This window comes from Balaenoptera ricei, chromosome 10 (genome assembly GCF_028023285.1).
Source record: "Balaenoptera ricei isolate mBalRic1 chromosome 10, mBalRic1.hap2, whole genome shotgun sequence".
Classification (NCBI taxonomy): domain Eukaryota; kingdom Metazoa; phylum Chordata; class Mammalia; order Artiodactyla; family Balaenopteridae; genus Balaenoptera; species Balaenoptera ricei.
The window spans coordinates 22,129,033-22,149,880 of record NC_082648.1 but is presented as its reverse complement, the minus strand read 5'-3'; the positions used below and the strand labels follow the sequence as shown (position 1 = coordinate 22,149,880).

The following is a 20,848-nucleotide window of genomic DNA, read 5'->3' as shown; positions in this document are numbered from 1 at the left end:
TCCAGAGGCTAAAAATATGCCCTGGAAATTGAGCAGACCTTCCCCTCCCCAAAATGCCTGGAACACAGTAGTCTAAGGGGTGGAATGAGCCTGTGAGTCCTTATTGCTCTCGGAGCCCAGATCTCTGTGGACATTCGTTTGCCCTTCACTGATTACAAGTGGTTTTGAAGAGATGACTGTTAACTGCCTTTTCTCTTTTTACCCAAGTTTCTGGTTGAAATGACATTTTCTTTCTGCCCTGATTAGCAAGCGTGCTTTTTCTTGCACAATCATTTTGACTTCTTTTTCTTAGACTTGCGGTCCAGTTTAATTTGACAAGTTTGATACAGCTATATTTAAAATTGTCTGCAAATTTTACATCTATAATAGGACTGTGCATTTCTAAGGATCCACAGGAAAGAAATTAAAAACTGACTTTTTTTCTGGAGGTCTTATATACTGCGTTGTTTTTAATCATAACATTTTAAATTGTCATGCTCTTTCAGAAAGCATTTTTTCACAATAATTATTATGTTTTGTTTTTATGCCACGAAGTGAGTGCTGATTAAATTACACACATTGTGTCTCCTGTGATTTGCAGGACTCGAGAGGGACAAGTTTGATAATAAAACGGTTTCTTTTGAGGAGCACATCAAGTCAGAACACAACATGTGGCATTATTTGTACTTCCTAGTCCTGGTGAAGGTGAAAGACCCAACTGAATACACTGGACCTGAAAGTTACGTGGCTCAAATGATTGTGGTGAGTGAGAAGAGGGTTTGCATCTGTGACTATGTTGCATTTTGTCTGCTTTCACCTTCCCTACCCTACCTTTCTCCCAGAACGTAAAGTTTCTAGCAATCATTTTGTTAACTTTTCAATAGGACTGGCAGTCATTGAAGAACCCCTATCCTGGCTAAATCATTGGTTCCTAGTGGACTTCTTGGTTATACAAACCAAATCTAAGCCTCAGGTGTGCAGATGGTATTTCCTGGAGAATTCTCTGTGCAGTGAATTCAGTCCTGTCTGTCATCCTCTGACCTCATGCCTCCTGTCATCACTAATGTCTCAATTCCCCAAACCTGGAACTTTGCCATTGGCAAAAGGAGATTCATACTTTAAGAAATTCCTTGAATTTCAGAAATTAAGGATTTAAGCAATTAAATTGTGTTTGGGGAGAGGATAATGTTCAATCCCAATGGGAGAGCATTGGCTTTTTGTCAGCACACATTTTGGATAGATTGACTGGTGTTGGTGATGGATTTGCACTGATCCTGCTCCAGTTGCTTGTAACTCCTCCTTAAGATCAGTAGCATTGCACAGAGGGCGTGGTTGTCCATGATTTGAACTTTCTTCTGCTTCATAGAAGATTAAAACTAACAGGCTGAAAGAGAAGTCAAAGTTACAACTTTCTTGTACCCATGATACACAATTAGGGAGTGAGTATCATTGAATCTGATATAAATTCTTGTGTATAAACATAGCCATATATTGGATATTTTCTCAAAAATCATCCTCCAAAATTGTGTTAATAACTATTTGAGAATGAGACCATAGAAGAGTGGTGACCCTCTTTGATGCTCAGTCCCAAGGATAACATTTAGTAAACACCAGAGTGTCAGAAGAGCCAGCTAACAGTGGGTCTTACGTCTTCCCCTCTGCGAACTTATCACCCACTTAGGAAGACATAAACTACAATATAGGGAAAAACCAAAGAACATTTTCAGAGGCTAACATCTCACTAAGTACAGGTTAATATTGCAGTAGTTTACCTTACCTGACAATATTTATGTGTCACAGGAGAGGTACATGTAAATTGAATTTTTATAATTCAGCATTTTCCATCCTATCTTATTGACATGCATTCTACCGTAAGTTATTTTCTCTCCATTCTTCATATGACAGTGGGCAGAACCTAACATTATTTCTTTTTCTCCACAAATCCTTTTCTGCCCTCTCTCCCTTCTACATTAGGAAAAAAGGTAATCATCTTGAGGCTATGCACTCACAGTCATCATTTATACAGTCTTGATCTCAAGATGCTCAGAGACTGTGTGAAACATTTTGTTTCTTCTTGCTAGGGGAGAATCATGTACAACATTGCATTTAAAATGTGACCTCACACTGCTAGATTTTACCAAAGTTTGACTAAATTGAATTAATATGTATTTGGCAGGCATCCATTATGTCCCTTGGAATAAAAGATTGCAGGGAATACGCTGAAGAGTCTGAAATGTCCCTTCTGTGCCAAGGGATTTAGAGCTTACTAAGAAGAGGAGGGGGGCGATAAACCCAAAGTAGAACAAGCTAAGTTCCCCAGGAGTGGAACAGATGGAAGTCTGGGAAGGCTTAAAGATGTAAAGTGACATCCAACTGGAAGTTGGTGGAAGGGAATTGGGGTGTGCGTGTGTGTGTGTGTGTGTGTCTGCGTGTGCATTACATGAGACAGGGTAGAGTTTGTGCAGATGGGGAGTGTCTGCTGGATTAAGAGTGAGTTCCTGTAAGAAGGAGCAGCCTGAACAAAAGCATAGAAATGGGACATTCAGACACTCAGGGGATAGTTAGTTGCCCAGTTTCACTGGTACACAGTTTACTTGTCAGGAAGTTCTGAGAGATATGACCCAAAAAGTAGATTGGACTTTTGAGCAAGAAGTGTAGGTATTTGGACATTATTTTCTCTCAGCAGTGGGAAGCCACCGAAGATTGTACCTAAGGGAAGAATGTGGCCTGGGGAACAGTGCTCAGGAAGTGGTGTGTCGGCTGGTTCGGAGAAGGGAAAGATGAAGTCAGAGGTGGTACTTGGCAGTTGGTGAGGTTAGGAGGTGGGTGTGGAGGAGCAGGGGAAGGGAAGGACTGCGAGATGAGACAGAGGCTCCCGACACCGTGAGCCGGGTCATTGGGAGAAAGGTGGTGAACGGTTTCAGAAAGTCTCTGTTAGGAGAAGAAACCAGTCAGAGAAGAAGACTTGTGGATTTTGAAATGAGACCAGAGTCCGAATCATGGGAGGGCCGGTGTAGTGACAACAGCATGGGCCTTACAGCCAGAAAGATCTGAACTCCAACACTGGCTCTAGCACGTATCTGCTGTGTGGTCTTGATGTCTTGGGTGAGTCTTCAAACCTCCCTGAGATTCTGCATCCTCACCTAAAAGGCAGAAAGTTGGTGTGAGATCAGTGAGATGACATGTAAAAAGTGTCCAGCTCGGGACTTCCCTGGTGGTCCAGGGGTAAAGAATCCACCTTCCAATGCAGGGGACGAGGGTTCGATCCCTGGTCGGGGAGCTAAGATCCCACATGCCATGGGACATCTAAGCCCGCGCACCACAACTACTGAGCTCATGCGCCTCAACGAGAGAGCCTGCGTGCCGCAACGAAAGATCCCGCATGCCTCAACAAAGATCCCGTGTGCCTCAGCTAAGATCCCGTATGCTGCAACTAAGACCCGACGCAGCCAAAAAAATAAAGAAAATAAAATAAGTAAATATTTTTTTTATAAAAGTGTCCAGCTCATGATAGATACTCAGTAATTGACAGTTTTCAGTGGGATCATCCACATGGAATGACAGTTGAAGCTGTCAGGTTAGCAAGAGGTGGGAGAAGGGAGAAATGCAGAGAGAGGAGAAGAGAAAGCCAGAGACAGAACCTGGGTGAATCTCCCATTTAGGAAAAAAGAGAAAGACAAGTAAAATAAGTAGAAAAGAAGACACTGAAAAGTGTAGAAGAAGAACCAGGCAATGGAGTGTGTTAGAAGCCAAGAGATGAGAATTTCCGTGTCAGAGTTCACAGCATCAATTGCTGCACAGAGGAGACAGGCCCAAGCATCAATTGCTGCACAGAGGAGACAGGCCCAAGCCTTTGGATTTTGTGATAAGGAAATCACCAGGTGACTTTCACTGTGAGAGAAGACTGCTGCGAAAATGTTGACCCATCTTTAGCTTTCACATTAAGACCCGCATTTTGCCGGGCTCTTGTGCTTGAATTTTTAAGACATACTGATCCGTGTGTCTATCCATCCTCTCCTGTCAGAACTCTCTCCAGAACCAGGACAGGAGGGAGGAGAGCCCACAAGCTTATTCCAACATGAACTGTCTCATTCTCATCCAAGCAGTGCACACCCAAGAGAACAGGCACTGGTCCTGGATTTTAATGGGCAGGAGAAGGAGGAGTGATATTAAGCTTTGGAAGGATGGAAACAAAAAGTCACTTGCCGGTAAGAGTGTTCATTTACTGAAATAGCCTTTTTGGAAAACTTCTAAAAATCTGTAGTTGATGAACCCAATTTGGAAAATCTGTTACTCCAAGCTCCTTGGAGATTATGGCCTCCTAATCTTGATCCTCCTAGAGAGAGAAGATTTTAGAGCACATGGCAAGTTGAAGCATGTCTGCAGCTCAATTCAGAGACTACATTTTCTCTCCCTCCAGGTCAAAGGTAACTACTCTTAACAGTTTGGTAGGAAAACTTCCATTTTCCTACCACTTTAATTTTTGGTCCTTAAAAATAGGTGCATTTACCAAGTTGATTTAAGTGCTTGTTTATCAATAGAGCTTTAGAAGAAGTTTTTAATTCTTCATAATTGATGTAGCTTTTACCCTCAAGGATTTATGCAAAATAAAATAAGGAAGTTCCTCATATTTGTTCACAAAACAACTCGTCTGAATTCTACACACTTTAAGCCTGGTTTGTACCTAGAGGCCCTTAGAAAATGTTTCCTGTCTTCTGGTGAAATGAGAAAAACAAGAATATAACAAGTTTGTGGATGTTTCTCCCTCTGTATATTTTTTCGCCTCCAATACTTCAACTTTATTCTTTACTACCAGGTCCCATAAGGAATATTTATACTAATGTGCATTAAAACATACATTATAAATAAATTAATATATTGCTTCTAGGGGTTAGAATCTCAGGAAATACATTTGTGCCTCTACATCCCTCTAGTGACAGGATCAAGACTCTGAAATATTAACAGAAGCTTAAAACTTCCTCACCCCTGCCTTCAAACCCTACACCAAGCTGTTGGACTATCCACTGTCTGAGTCTTTGAATTAACACAAAACCTCTTCTGGGATATTGTTAGGGGAGATGTGAATAGATCAAGGTATTTTGGGAATGTATTTTCTTCTGGCAAACAAACTCTCATTTTTGATGAGAGAATTGATATTTTGAGCTAGTGTTTATTGGGGACAGAAAGTAAGAGACAGAAAAGAAAGGATCATGCAGAAAAGTAAAAGTAATGAAAGAGAATCCAATAAACTAGGAGGAAAGGGCCTAAGAGGATAAGTCCTGCAGCCTGTGCTAGTAATGGCCTGTGAGCATCACTAAGCCTTTTGCCTCTCCCATTACTCATAGGATGATATTGAAGAGGAACAAACAAAATAGAGATCATTAGAAAAAATACCCAAGGCTTTTAGAGGTTTCGCTAACATTTTGGAGACATTTTCAGTTGTTCGTTTGCTGATGTATGTTAAGGACCTTTGGGAATATTTAGTACTTAATTTGACAAACAGTGGGATCAAAACCAGAGGTACCTGGAAGGACAGGTACCATGCGTGTTCAGAGAACTGCCCACGTGTTCTGGTGTGCTGGGCTGCGACCCAGACCCTGGCTGACCATGCCCCATGACCATGGCTTTGTGGGGACCAGTTTCTCATTTTAGCACATGGCACTTTTAAGCTCTTCTACTTATTTGACTCTTGACTAAAAATTCTTTGTGGACGTCATAGTGATGTCAGCTGGGACAATTTAACTCATGTTTTTTGTTTTTTGGGGTTTTTTTTTGTTTTTAAAATTTTTATTAGAGCATAGTTGATTTACAATGTTGTGTTAGTTTCTGCTGTACAGCAACGTGAATCAGTTATACATATACATATATTCACTCTTTTTTAGATTCTTTTCCCTTATAGGCCATTATAGAGTATTGAGTAGAGTTCCCTGTGCTATACAGTAGGTCCTTATTAGTTATCTGTTTTATATATAGTAGTGTGTTTGTGTCAATCCCAATCTCCCAATTTATCCCTCCCCTCCCCTTCCGCCCTGGTAAGCATAAGTTTGTTTTCTAAGTCTGTGAGTCTGTTTCTGTTTTGTAAGTTCATTTGTATCATTTTTTTAGATTCCACATATAAGTGACATCATATGATATTTGTCTTTGTCTGACTTACTTCACTTAGTATGATAATCTCTAGGTCCATCCATGTTGCTGCAAATGGCATTATTTCATTCTTTTTATGACTGAATAATATTCCATTGTGTGTGTGTGTACATACACACACACACACACACACATACCACATCTTTATCCATTCATCTGTCGGTGGGCATTTAGGTTGCTTCCGTGTCCTGGCTATTGTAAATAGTGCTGCTATGAACATGGGGGTGCAGGTATCTTTTCAAATTATAGTTTTCTCTGGATATATGCCCAGGAGTGGGATTGCTAGATCATATGGTAGTTCTATTTTTTAGTTTTTTAAGGAACCTCCATACTGTTCTCCATAATGTTGTACCAATTAACTCATGTTTTTGTTAACATAATAATTGTCGTGACACAAAAAATAATTGTAAGTTTCTTGAAGGCCACAACCAGGAATAGAGTAGCTTTTGTTCTGTGTAAGACCAGGGCAGATGATAGCTATAATATATATTAAAAGCAATTCAATAGACACTGAGTGCCTCTTATATGCTAGCAGCTGTGCTGTGGGTTTGATACGTAAGGATAAATAAGAAGTAATCTCTTCCCTCAGGAAGCTCAAAACCTTTATTGAATGAGTAAATAAAATAATGAGTGAATTAACAAATGAACGGTTTATTCTTAGCCCTCTGGTAGTTGGACATAATTTACGGAAAGATACACCAAAATAGCTGCAGGAGTTGAGAACATGAACTTCTCATTAGGCAAATGTCATCTTTCCCCTCTTTTAAAATCAGAAGATAAAGACGCAGCAGGAACGTTATGCCACCTGAACCAAGTATAATGAATGCAATATTAAAAATTGGATGGCTGATTTGAGAGACAGGCAATTTAATCCCTCTGTCATCTCTCTCAGTATTTCTGAAGCCCGACCCATCCCATACATGCACAAATCCTCAGGAGTGCCCCTGAAGCTGCTGTCCTAGCAGAGGGGCAGGCATGCACATTGGTGGGTTGTTCAGCCTAATTCACCCTTCAGAATGAATTCTTCCTTGCATAATCTATTAAGGCCTCAGAAAGAGGGGGATTGTCCTTTTAATGAGATAGAAAAGAAATGTAGTCACCCAGAAGGAAGGAAAAGAGCTAAGAATTTTCCAGATGTTGTTTTCTGTGTCTGGAACTCAAAATCAATCTTGTTTAGTTAAACCGTATTTTTGAGGCGTAACTGTTGGAGGGGGGATATATTTGGGCTCATGAAAGACATCTAAGATTTATATGTACCCCTCCTGCATTAGCACCGTTTGCCAATTTAATTTCTGTATTATTGTCATGTGTCATAATTATGAAATTATATGTTCTGATCCTATTATTTCCAATTTATGCTAATTGTGTAATTAGATCAATTGCTAATTGATCTAATTAAGCCAATTATGTAACTGCTCAATCTTTAAAACCTATTTTAAAGACGTTAGAACAGGGGCTTCCCTGGTGGCGCAGTGGTTGAGAATCTGCCTGCCAATGCAGGGGACACAGGTTCGAGCCCTGGTCTGGGAAGATCCCACATGCTGCGGAGCAACTAGGCCCGTGAACCACAATTACTGAGCCTGCATGTCTGGAGCCTGTGCTCCGCAACAAGAGAGGCCGCGATAGTGAGAGGCCCGCGCACCGCGATGAAGAGTGGCCCCCGCTTGCCGCAACTAGAGAAAGACCCAACACAGCCATAAATAAATAAATAAATAAAATTAAAAATTAAAAAAGACGTTAGAACATAATAAGACACTTTTAAAATGCTTACATTTCAAGGCAAGCTGGGGGCGGGAGGTTGTAGCTTCAGAATGCACAATTAAGAAGGAAATGTCTACATTCAAGGAGACGCCACCTCTACTGTCCACATTTTAAATCCAGACATGTGTCTTCAATTTAAGAGGGATCTTTTTCAGTTCCCATCTCTGGATTTCATTTTTGTTGTGGGACCTATCCTCTACATTATCCTAATTTCCTATTTAGTATTCGTACTATAATCCATGAGTTACCACATATTTGTGCACGTTAACGTCTTTCTAATTCCCTTCTTATTTTGAAAATAGAGATAGAAATGGTGAATATTTAACAGTGTGGCTGTACACAGAGTCTTCATCTCAAAGACTGTCCTCAGCGCCGGAAGTGAGGGTGGAAGGATTTGGGCCAAATTGTTTTAAATGAGATTCGGATGGAAGTGGGATGGGGAATAAGGTCGAGGGCAGGCACTTGAGGCGTGGACTCTCAGAGGTCATTGACTGCTTCCTGAATTGATCAGAAACCAAATCTGCTGGTGTGCAGGTAATAGTCCTCAAAGTTCAAGAAGCTAAAGTGGCTCTTGTTAGTTTTTCTAATCAGTGTCTAAGGAGAAGCTCAGTGTCAAGGAAGGAACCTGGGCATCAGATTCTGAAGTTTGACTTGCTAGGTAGGATTCCCATTTACAAGATCAATGACTTATTCCCTCTGTACTTCACGTTACCCATCAATGAAGAAAGTGTAATCAGCCAGTCAGCACTCAGAATAGAATAAGATGAATTGTCTGGAACCTGGAGGTCTCCTGCTGTGCCAGACCCTGTCCCTTTAGCTGCCAGATCATGGGGAGAAGGGGGAGGTAGGGATCCCAGGGAAAGAACCTGGGCAGAGAAGGCTGCAGGGTCATGGGGGCGGGGAGTGGGATTTGGAGGTCTTGGGACAGCAGGTAATTTGGCAACTGGGAAATACTGCAACAGTTTTAGCAACTAGTATAGCCATATCTATGCAAACCAGCTGAATATTGACCCTGTATATAACAAGACTTTCCTTGCCGAGTTGCTACCAGGATTAAATCAAATCATACATACTAACAGTACTATGACTGATGGGACTTCCCTGGCGGTCCAGTGGTTAAGACTTCGCCTTCCAATGCAGGGGATGCAGGTTTGATCCCTGGTCGGGGAGCTAAGATCCCACATGGCCTCTAGGCCAAAAAAACAAAACATAAAACAGAAACAATATTGTAACAAATTCAATAAAGACTTTTAAAAAATGGTCCACATCAAAAAAATCTTTAAAAAAAAAAACAACAGTACTACGACTAATATAAATTGACATTCGATGAGTGCTGTTTGCTGGATGCTATGCAGTTTGACATGCACGATCTCTTTAAAGGCCTTGTATCAACCCCGGGAGGCAGTCTGATGTGATTATCCCCATTCTACACATGAGGAAACTGAGGCTTAGGGAGGACACAGCCAGCAGAAGGGGACGCTGTGTCGGTGACGTGCGGGACACGTGCAAGTGGCCGGCGCGCGTGCTGTTGTTCTACGATGATGCTGTTAGTCGTGTAAAGCTAGCAGCAGTGCTTCCTGTGAGGGCGGGTGCCCAGCACAAACCTCGTGCTCTACAGAAGAGGGACCACAAACGCGCCCTGCAGGCCGGGGCTGGGAGTAACCTGGCTGGGAGACAGGAAGTCAGCGGAGAAGCCTACAATGGCAGGAAGGCCTGAGAGGAATACAAATATGAAAACTGTCCTCGTTCAGATCTAGCTGGCAACTGCAAGCTTCCTGCAAAGATTAGAAGGGTTACAATGACAATTAGTACAGTTGCAGGCAAGAAAGAAGCAACAGGACGTTTCCATTTAATTTGACAAGCATTTACTGGGAGGACTATGCATGAGGCACTGATGGAAACAAGAAAAGAACATCATCACTGCCCTTACGGAACCACAGTGGGATAGAAAAGACAGCTATATTCACCAGAAACTATAGTGCCAATCAGAACTCCCATGAGAGAGATAATAGACGTTCAGACACACAGTAGCTGGAGAAATCTTAAAACAAATTATACCAGTACACCCCTGATTTATTAAAACCCTTCAGTGGTACTTGGAATAAAATTCAGACTCTTCCCCGTGGCCCCCTTATGCCATCTGGCCGCAGCCTACTTCACCAATTCCATTCCATCCCACCTTCCTTAGCCCACGACAGTTCAACCACATTGGCCCTTTTCTTGTTCTCGAAAATTCCACACTTTTCCCTGGTCAGTACCTTGGCGTGTGGATGCCTTCCATTTGCAGTGGTTGTCCCCCAGCTCCTTCCGTGCCTGGCCCCCTCCCTGACACCCCCATTCTGGTTACTTCCTTTCCTATTACCCATTAGAGCACTTATATTCATCTGACCTAATATTATTTTTATACTTATTGACATGTTTATTCCTCTCCACTACGACTCAGGCATTTACACGCCTATTTTGTTCACTGCTGATTCCCAGCCCCTAAATTAATGCCCAACACAGAGTAGACACTCAGCATAGATCTGTTGAACAAAGTAAATAAGACACTGAGGCACTGGAACCCAGGTGACAGGACAGCCCTTTCTGCCTGAAGGCTCCAGGGATAACTACACAGAGAAGATTAGGAGGAGAGTTGGACCTTAAAAAATGAGTATTTTGTCAGAAAGGATGGAGAGGAATACATTCCAGGTGAAGTGTGTATCTTTAAGGGAAAGTGTAAGCAGAGAAAAAGAAAGAAAACTAATTCAGTGTATACTATGTGCTAGCAGCTTTGCATGTTATCCTATTTAATTATACCCATTTTATGTTAATTGAGGCTCAGAGAAGCTTCTTACTTATCCAAGGTTCTCAGTAAATAGGGCTTGAACCAGGATCCAAACACACATTTTTCTGGCACCTTTGTATATGATTTTACCTTTAGCTATTCCATCTCCTAGTGAAGAATCAAGTAGAACGACTAAGGTCAAATATATGTAAGTTCAGTGTTGGAGAAAAGGTAGGAAAAAAAACCCCAAACCCCAACCAAAAAACATCCTTTGGAAGGAGGAAATCTCTTTCTGCTTCTCCAACACGTATTTTAAGGAATTAGAATCCTTAGTTGTTTGTTTTTTGTTTGTTTGTTTTGTTTTTAATATATTTATTTATTTATTTTTGCTGTGTTGGGTCCTCATTTCTGTGTGAGGGCTTTCTCCAGTTGTGGCGAGCGGGGGCCACCCCTCATCGCGGTGCGCGGGCCCCTCACTATCGCGGCCTCTCTTGTTGCAGAGCACAGGCTCCAGACGCGCAGGCTCAGTAGTTGCGGCCCACGGGCCCAGCCGCTCCGCGGCATGTGGGATCTTCCCAGACCAGGGCTCGAACCCTCACCCCCTGCATCGGCAGGCGGACTCTCAACCGCTGCACCACCAGGGAAGCCCCCAGAACCCTTAGTTTTTAAGCTGCAATAGTTGAGGTATGATCCAGAATGCCTTAAAACTGCAAACCAATAAATCTTTTTCCATCAGTTAGATTTGTTCATCGAATAAACGCAGGCTCACAGCCTGAGTGCTTACCGTGCTCCAGGCACCGGACTGCCTAGGGATTCAAGGTTGAGGCAAATACCGTAACTTCCTTCAGGAAACATTGGTGAAATACAGCAGAGAAATCAAATAAAGGGTGGTGATGGCCCAGTGCAGCTGTGGGGCCTGCTGCAGAGCAGACAGCCTGGGCAGGGAGGCTTCACGGGGTCAGGCCTGGATGCTTGGGTGAGTCAGTAAATGAGGATGGAGCAGGTGGAGGGAGCAGGTCAGCCTGTCTAGGGAGAGAGTGAGCCTGTCCAGGAGGAAATGTAACTAGGAGCCTGATCACAAGGTCCTTGTGTGCTCGGAAGTCTTTACCCCGAAAGCTAAGGGAAGCCCTTCAGAGATATTAAACCAAAGAGACAAGGTCAGATGTGCATTTTAGAAAGTATGTTCCATAACAGTGTAGGAAACGTATTCAAGGGGGCCTTCCTGGAGCAAGGAAAAAAAGAAGAAAACGGGTAGAAAGATTTCATTTCCTAGCAACAGTGATGAGAGCTGGTATGAAATGCCACTGCGTATTGAGGTGAAGTGATGGGTATGAAAAGATTCAGGCAGAAGACTCACCGAAGGCAAGAGGAAAGAGGTTTCAGTCTCCGGCCTTGGAGAGTTGGGGGTGCTGGGTTGAGCAGTGGGGCCCAACCCAACTCCTAGGGGTTCCTCAAGGGCCAGCTGAGGAGATGTGTCGATATCAGCGTCCAAGTGCACAGGAACAATTTGCGCGTCTAAGTGCATATGTCCAATAAGAAACTGAATAGATGGGTCTCCAGTTCCCACAAGGAGTTAGAAAAGATCAACTACCACAGGGGGAAGATTTCCAGAGCATAGAGCAGTGCCTGGTATATAGCAGATACTGAATACAAATTTGTTAAATGATCATAAAATTTATACAGCACTGGAGTATACTTGATAGGCGAAATCACAGATTTGGATGAAGCTCTCCAAGGGAAACTATACAGAGTGAGTAAATCAGAGAAACATGCTCTTAGAGAGACGGACACGAAACTGTAACTGTTATTTAATACTGATAATAACAACTAATGATAATAATAATGTGTAGGTCCTACCACCCAGATTTTACTCATCAAAAAGTAGAACCAGCAAGGAGAAAAACAATTTTCATAGGAGGGCTCCAAAAGACGATTTTAACTTTTCATCAGCCAGCGAACCTAGAAGTGTTTTGGTCAATATGTGGATATCCTGTAACCCAACACTGATTAGTAAGCTTTAGTGTGGAATTATGCCGCAAACCCAAATGTTTAGAGCAGAGTGATTTGGGCTTTGTTCAGTCTATAGAAGCCTCTCTGAAATGGTGACCCATCTTAAGGCATTTATTTGAAGCTTATAAAGGGATGCTCACATCTCTGATTCTCATAACCTTGATAAAAAGATTTCTTCCCACTGTGCCAATGAAAATCCTTGTTTCAAAGTTCTAGTCATTACCGTCAGATCTTGTTCAATTCTCAGTTGGCTCTCTGGAATAATAATGTTCACATTGTTAGGACTGATACGTTTTACTCAGAAATTCTGGCTTTCTTCCAGAGAGTAGCAGATGCCATCAAAATGTAAGTTGTGGGAATGAGAACTATATACTGTAAAGCCACACAGCTTCTGTCTAATGGTTTGTTTTGTTTTTTGTGTTTTTTTTAGCAAAGGTTCTTCTTTTTTTTTTTTTAATTAATTAATTAATTTTTGGGTGTGTTGGGTCTTCGTTTCTGTGCGAGGGCTTTCTCTAGTTGTGGCAAGCGGGGGCCACTCTTCATCGCGGTGCGCGGGCCTCTCATTATCGCGGCCTCTCTTGTTGCGGAGCACAGGCTCCAGACGCGCAGGCTCAGTAGTTGTGGCTCACGGGCTTAGTTGCTCTGTGGCATGTGGGATCTTCCCAGACCAGGGCTCGAACCTGTGTCCCCTGCATTGGCAGGCAGATTATCAACCACTGCGCCACCAGGGAAGACCCCTGTCTAATGGTTTTTAATAGGCCAGCATAGCCTGTGCCACATCATGAGTAATTAGTCAAGATGGCAATTAAGCGGAAACACTACTCTTGTGTTAGGTAAGGTTATCAGGCAAGCTAGTTTCCATAGGATTTTGGACTAGTTTTATCTAAGGGAATTACTGAAAAATAATTGCTGAATTTTACAAAAATGATTTAGCACTTGTATTTCAAAGATGAGTCACGTAATGTCATGTTTGTGGAATCAGTTACTTTTAAGGGAGTTTCAAGATCAAGGTGTTTTGAAATAATAGCAACTAAGGTAAGTCACCCCAGCTCTGAGTCTTGTTTCCTCACCTGTAAATGGGGATCCTACCCCTCTTTGCCAGGATTCCTGTATGTATTCAACAAAACCACCTCCATCCTTGGGCCTAACGTGGTGTCTGGTTCCTGGTCATTGCTCAAGAAATGTTTGATCATTCCACTTCTACTTAAAATATTGGCCTCAAAATAATATGGCTACATTTAAATACTGTTTTGCAGATTCAGAGCATTCTTAAGCCTTTTAATGTTCAAACCCTTTTCTGATTCAGCATCATGTTTCTCTTAGAGGTCAGGCAATGGTCAACTTCATTTGTTCGATAAATACTACCTACCGTGTCGTAGGCACTGCGTTAGCCCCTGGAAAGGTGGGCAGAGGAGAGCAGGACAGGCGTGGCCTGTCACGGAGTTTCCTGTTTAGAGCAGAAAGCAGATCCTAAACAAGTCACCACGGTTTTTACATAGTGAATGTTGCCACCAGGACAGGCCCGGCAGAGGGACCTTCCTATCTTGTGGCCTGACTCAAACTCAAGTCCATTTGCATTTGTTCCTTTGTTAAACTGAAAGTCAGGAGCTCACTTAAACATTTGAATGGCTTGAACCATTGAAACCATTTGAGTTCGACAAGTGATTTTAGGACAGATCTTGCCACAAAGAGGTATGGTGTGATGCCAGCAGGAGAGTGGACACGGGGACATCCCCAGAGAGGACACGGGGCAGGGCTGTTGTGGAAGGAGCGCAGGAGCTGCCACTGAGTCAGAACAAAAGTGCTGGGAGAACAGATTTTGTCTAGCTTACTTCAGGTTCCCCCTGGGGTCGGGGGGTGGCGCAAGCTTTGCCCTTATCTTGTGCCTGTGGAGGGAGCCACAAATGAAGTCTGTTTCATTTCCAAAGGCTACATTTTAGGCTTCTTCATGTGAAGAACTTAACAGCATTTTTCAGTCATGTAATCACCTTTTTAATTTTTTCCCAACATTTGAAAAAGTTCCAATACAAAGCACACATTTCACTTTAGAAAGCATATCCTTCTGCACTGGTGTCCTGCTGTCATTATTAACTCTTAAGAAAGCATTCAAATTGTTTATGTCATTCTGTGAGATTATTGATTAGCATTTCAAACGCAGCTGACATTAAAAAAAAAAAAAAAAAACACCAGTTCACCAGGATCTGAAATTCAAAAATAGCCAAATTCAGGGGTGGTTTATTTGCAGAGGTACTTATAACTTGACAAAGAGATAATTACCCAGGAATTTTCTCTAGCCGGCTGGGTACCATGCTGTGATAGAAAGGCCCTTGGCCCTGGTTCTACCTGTGACTTTGAGAAGAGACTTGACTGACAAGCACATCATTTCATTCACAGTGAGAATCTAAGTGGCTTCCAAAGTCTCTTCATCCTGGTTCTAAAATTCTGACAACTCTAATATTTAAAATATTTCTTTATACTAAATTTTGAGTATGTTAATGTTTGTTTTCTATTACAAGCCGGAAGCAGTTGTGGTAGGAATTTTGGAGTGGTCCGAATTTGACTGTTCCCATTTTATTCACCGGGAGGACTGTGTGTGGACTGACCCCTCCCCCAACCCTTGCTGGAGTCTGGCTGTTAAATGGTAGATGGTCTACTGTCCACGTGATACCACATCCATGCTGCTGGGATTCCCCAGAGGACAGCACTGGTTAGGACCAGACCATGAATTTTCCTCTAAGACTTGGAGCCTCACCTCTGGGAGAAAACTGAACTGTGGTTCCGGTGGGGGGTTGGGAAATTTCCACTGTCTCAGCTGCACCTGTGCTGCAGGGCCTCGGAGAATACCTGTTTCCCGAATGAGCGCCTAGTACCATTTGGAAGCACTAAACCCAGTTTGAAATATCATTTTAGCAGACAAAGACATAGTGCCAACAGATATATAGCAAGATAACTCATTTTACTGGAGGATGATAAGATGTATTGTTACTTAAGAAGATCATGCCTCCCTCACTTTGTTCTCTAGTGTCTAACTCATTTGTGCCCAAGTACCCAAGGATGAAATAAGAGTGTGGAGTGTTCAAAGGGAGTTACTGGAAGGAGGCTGTGTGTGAGAGAGACACAGCATGGCATGGTGTTTAGACACGGACTTGGGGGCTTATGCAGGTACTTTAACCTTCTTAGGTCTCAGTTTCTTCATCTGAAAAATGGGTAATCATCCCTACCGCTAGGATTTTTATAAGATTAAACAAGTTAATAGTTATGCAGTATCTGACACAGAGTAAATGTTACATGAAAATTTAAAATATATATGAGTGTCTGGGGATCAGAATAGCATTTCAAGGCTCAAGAAATTATTATTTATTTAACAATTTTTATATTTAGTGCCTACCATATTTGTAGCAATGGGTTAGATCATCTAGGAGAGCACAAATAAAGGACAGGTGAATTCCCAGCCATCAGGAAGCTTGGGCCTAATTTGGAGAGCATAATGTGTGGTCCTGAAGGTTGGTTGATAACACCAGGTAGCAATGTTTGATGAGGTGCAGATGAGGAGCTCTCCTGCAAGTTAGGGAGAGAATGTTGTGTGTAAAGGAAAGAAGCAGATTTGAGTAATGATATCAAAGCCAAGGTGGACCCATCCCCGGATTAGGTTGGGCTAAATGGTAGTGGTAATTCATTGTTCAGGGTAAGGAGTTTCCGCATGATCTTGCAAACAAATGAGAGACGTTGGCAATTTTTAAGTAGAGAAATTATATGACTTTTTTAAATGGGTTTTTTTTTAATGGAGTATCGTATAGTTCATAGTAGGATGTAATGAAAGGGCAAAGGCTGGAGGAAGGGAAACCAGTGAGCATCGCTCTGATGGAAAATGTGATGGAAGGAACCTGGAATAAAAAGGAAGGGTGTGGTGGGACAAAGACTGGACCAAGAGTGAGGACGGGCTGTTGTCCTGTTCCGCCATCCAGCAACCGGCCGGTCTTGCCCCCCACACCTGCCTCTCTCCCTGTGCCCATCCTCCCTGACTTTTCCCCTGAGCTTTCCAATTCTGCCAACCTTGTCTCCTGCTGTTCCCTTCACCTGGAATGCTTATCTTCAGGAACTAAGATCCTCATTCCTGGCCAAGCCCACTAAGACCCCAGGCCCTTGATAAGAGCACCCGGTTATATATATATATATATTTTTTTTTTTTTTTTTAATTTTATTTATTTATTTATTTATTTATGGCTGTGTTGGGTCTTCGTTTCTGTGCGAGGGCTTTCTCTAGTTGCGGCAAGTGGGGGCCACTCTTCATCGCGGTGCGCGGGCCTCGCACTGTCGCGGCCTCTCTTGTTGCGGAGCACAGGCTCCAGACGTGCAGGCTCAGCAATTGTGGCTCACGGGCCTAGTCGCTCCGCGGCATGTGGGATCTTCCCAGACCAGGGCTCGAACCCGTGTCCCCTGCATTGGCAGGCAGTTTCTCAACCACTGCGCCACCAGGGAATCCCCGCACCCGGTTATATTTTTACAAAGTCTTCACCACTATCTGAAATGATTTGCCTTGTGAATGTGCTAACTTTTTCTGGTCTTTGTCTCTCTGGGAACTGGACTCTTGACTGCCCTGCTCACTGTTTTCCCAGTACCTAGAACAGCTTCTGGAATAAAAAGGCTCTCAACAAATATCTATTGAATAAGTGAATAAATCACTGATCTCTGAGGCCCTTCCAGACCTGATTTTTCACTCTCTGATTCTACCTGACAGATAAAAGAAGAAAACTATAGCTGACAATGGATTTAAGAGAAAGGAAAAGAAGACTAAGGTTTCAGGTTTGGGTGACTAGAAGAGTACTTCCCCCCCCCCCCCAAATCATGCAGGGAAGCGGTAATTTTGGTGACCACCTCATTCCATGTATGATTACAATGGGCCGTCCATCCAGAGGACAATGATTCCGTGGTTCCTGATGATAATAAAGCTGGGGTCCAGGAGAGTAGACCGACCAAAACTGAAGATGGGTTACGGAACTCATATGTGAAATTCATGTTTGCTAACTGGTGGTAATAACAAAGATTGATTTATTTAAAACTATTAGTGTAGCTATTGATATTTGAATGAAAATCCTACCTTTTCATTCAAATAACCTAAAGGAACATGTTAAGAGCTTTTAGCCTGGTAAATCAGCGTTAACATGTAATAGTTACATGAATTTGCTCACTGTTTAGTACAGAGTGGTGGTGAGACTAAAGGCCTCCCTTTTCGTTAGGACCTGACTGTGGATAAATCATTCTCCTCAGGTCCGTTCTGTCTTGTACAGCCATGGTGACCTGGGATGCTATTCTGATACCAGTCGTTATAGCAATGCAGTTCTGGTGGTAACCACCCAGAGTTAGCTCAGACCCCCCAAGTTATGGGCCATTGTCCCTAATAAGACTGCCCTGACTTCAGATGCAAGCTGCACTTTGGGTGTTCCCAGGCCACCTCCACTCTGGCCATAAATTCAGAGTTTCCCATGAGCCCTTCATGTTTGATAGTTCACTAGAGTGACACACAAAACTCAGAGACGCACTATACTTACAATTACAGTTTTATTATAAAGGATTTAGTTGGAAACAGCCAAATGAGATCTGGGTGGGTTTCTAACACAGCGCTTCTGTGCCCTCCCTCTGGAACAGGGTACATCCTCCTCCTGGCACAGAGATGTGTTCACCAACCAGGAAGCTTCACTGAGCTGTGGTGTCCAGAGTTTTTGTTGGGGTTTCAGTAGGTAGGCACGGTTGACTTTTTGTGACATTTGTCACATGATTGAACTCAATCTCCAGCCCCCTTCCCCTCCCTGGAGGCTGGGCTGACTCAAAGCCCCGACCCTTTAAATCACATGGCTGGTGTTTCTGGTAACCAAGCCCCATCGTGAGTCATCTCATCACTCAACAGACACTGAGGTGTGACCCAAGGGGCTCATGAATGACAAATACACTTCTATCAGATTAGAACCGCCCTCTCTGGGAGAAGAGATAAAGATCAGCCACAGTCTTTATTATACAGCAGATGTATTCCCCATTTTCTGCACATGTGTTTGTTGCTTTTTTTTTTTTTTTTTTTAAGCAGTTAATTGGAAAGGAGTTTTAAACCTTAACTGGAAGTTAGGACTCCTCATTCCTCTATCTCTCTTATACACAGCATACACTCCACCAAAGTACTTCATCTACACTATCCAATGAAACAGATACGAATCTACTATTCCCAAAACTTCTACCACTCTAGTCCAAATAACCTTCCACTCTCACTTAGACTGCTGCAGGTGCCACTGAACGAGTCTTTCTGCTTCCATACTTGGCCCTTTACTGATTATTCCTCAGAGAACAAGGTGATGATTTTTAAAATGTGATTCGGAATATGTCACTCCTCTGCTCAGAGCCCTCCGCTGGCTTTCTAAAGTACATAGAATAAAATTCAAACTTCTCGTCCAGGCCTATACACTCTGACACCTGCCATCCCCTGCCCCTCCCTCATTCACTGGCTTCAGCCACGCCGACCTTGCTCTTCCCACAATATGCCAAGCCTGTTTCTACCTGAGGGCCTTTGCATTTGTTTTTCTCTTGGCCCGCAGCACTCTACTTATTCTTTCACATCCTGCATGTTTCTGCTTAAACATCGCCATCTCAGAGAGTCTTTCTCTGGTCACCTTTTCAAAAGGAGTCCCTTCTGTCTGTATCATTCTTAATCCTCTTACCCTTCTTATTGACTCCCCCAAACACTTATTGCAATCTGACGTTATATAGCATATTTACTTTTTAATTGTATGTCTTCCTCATACATACATAACATAATCTGCATTAGGGCAACAACTTTTTTTTTTTTTTTTTTTTTTTTGGCTGTGTTGGATGTTCGTTTTTGTGCGAGGGCTTTCTCTAGTTGCGGCAAGTGGGGGCCACTCTTCATCACGGTGTGCGGGCCTCCCATTATCGCGGCCTCTCTTGTTGCGGAGCAGAGGCTCCAGACCCACAGACTCAGTAATTGTGGCTCACGGGCCCGGCCGCTCTGCAGCATGTGGGATCCTCCCAGACCAGGGCTCGAACCCGTGTCCCCTGCATTGGCAGGCAGACTCTCAACCACTGCGCCACCAGGAAGCCCAACAACTTTTTTTTATTCATTACTATATCATCAGGACTCAGAGCAGTGGCTGGCACGTAGTAGGTGCTCAGTAAATACTTGCTGAATGAATGGATGACTGAGTGAACAAATAAATGAATAAGAAATAAGTAATGATATATCTCTAGGAGCTTAGCTTAGGTTCCTAATAATGCATATGATAGCTAGTGAGCAAAATGGGATAGTAAGAAGACCACAGGGATTAGACTATCTGAGCTCACATCCCAGCTTGGCTGCTTCCTAGCTGTGTGACTTTTGGCAATTTGCTTAACCTCTCTGCCTCAATGTACTCGTCCGTTAAAAAAGAAAAGAAAAAACTATTATCTACCTTAACACTTAAAACTGTGTTTGAAGACCTCTAACAGTGAGGAAACTACTCCCTCCCAATACTTATAACTCTCCAGTATGCACACATTCAAGTGGAGCCTTGGACCAGAGGATCCAACAAGTCTAAAATAAACCTTGTGGACATAGAAAACTGAATTAGAGACTAGGAGACGTGAGAGAGCTTGGCCATGTTTCCTCACCTCCTCTTGCTCCCTTGTATGAAAAACAAGGGAGTTGAGTTAAACTATCAAAAGACCCTTTAAGCCCTGATATTCTGTGGTTTTATAATCAAAGCCATGAATCTGAACAGACGTGGGAGCCAGAGGTGGATCAGAGAATCATACACCAACCTTGAAGAAAAGCAATGGCACTCTCTTTCTTATAAGGTTCTGCTAATTCAAATGGTCACCAAGTAGTCCTACAGTGTCAATTAAATTCTCTTTGTGAGACATAAACAGTCACTGAAAAGCATGGTTCCATTGGTTATGATTAGGTTGCCAGTTCTGGTCTGTGCAGAGAAATGGCAACAAAAATGGAGCTGAAGGTGGAGTCAGATTTAGGTCAGTGCCCATGTCAGCATCTCTTTCCTCTCTTACTCTTTCTCGGATAAAGTACTACCTAAGAAGGAAGAGAAATTAGTTTATACCATTAGTGAAAGGGCACTGTCTAGATAGAAACAGTGATAGAAACATGGGCTAACACATGTGAATGCAATTTCTCCATCTGGCAATACACAA

At 42.8% G+C, this 20,848-nt stretch overlaps 1 protein-coding gene across 2 annotated transcripts in view; it reads left to right on the top strand.

The window, feature by feature from the left end:
- The window catches only part of ITPR2 (inositol 1,4,5-trisphosphate receptor type 2), a 524,073-nt gene that overhangs the window by 470,569 nt on the left and 32,656 nt on the right, over positions 1-20,848 (top strand). For both annotated transcript variants that reach the window (XM_059935504.1, XM_059935506.1), the window contains one exon: positions 581-741. In XM_059935504.1, coding sequence (XP_059791487.1) covers positions 581-741 — 161 coding nt within the window. The remainder of the gene's footprint in view (positions 1-580; positions 742-20,848) is intronic.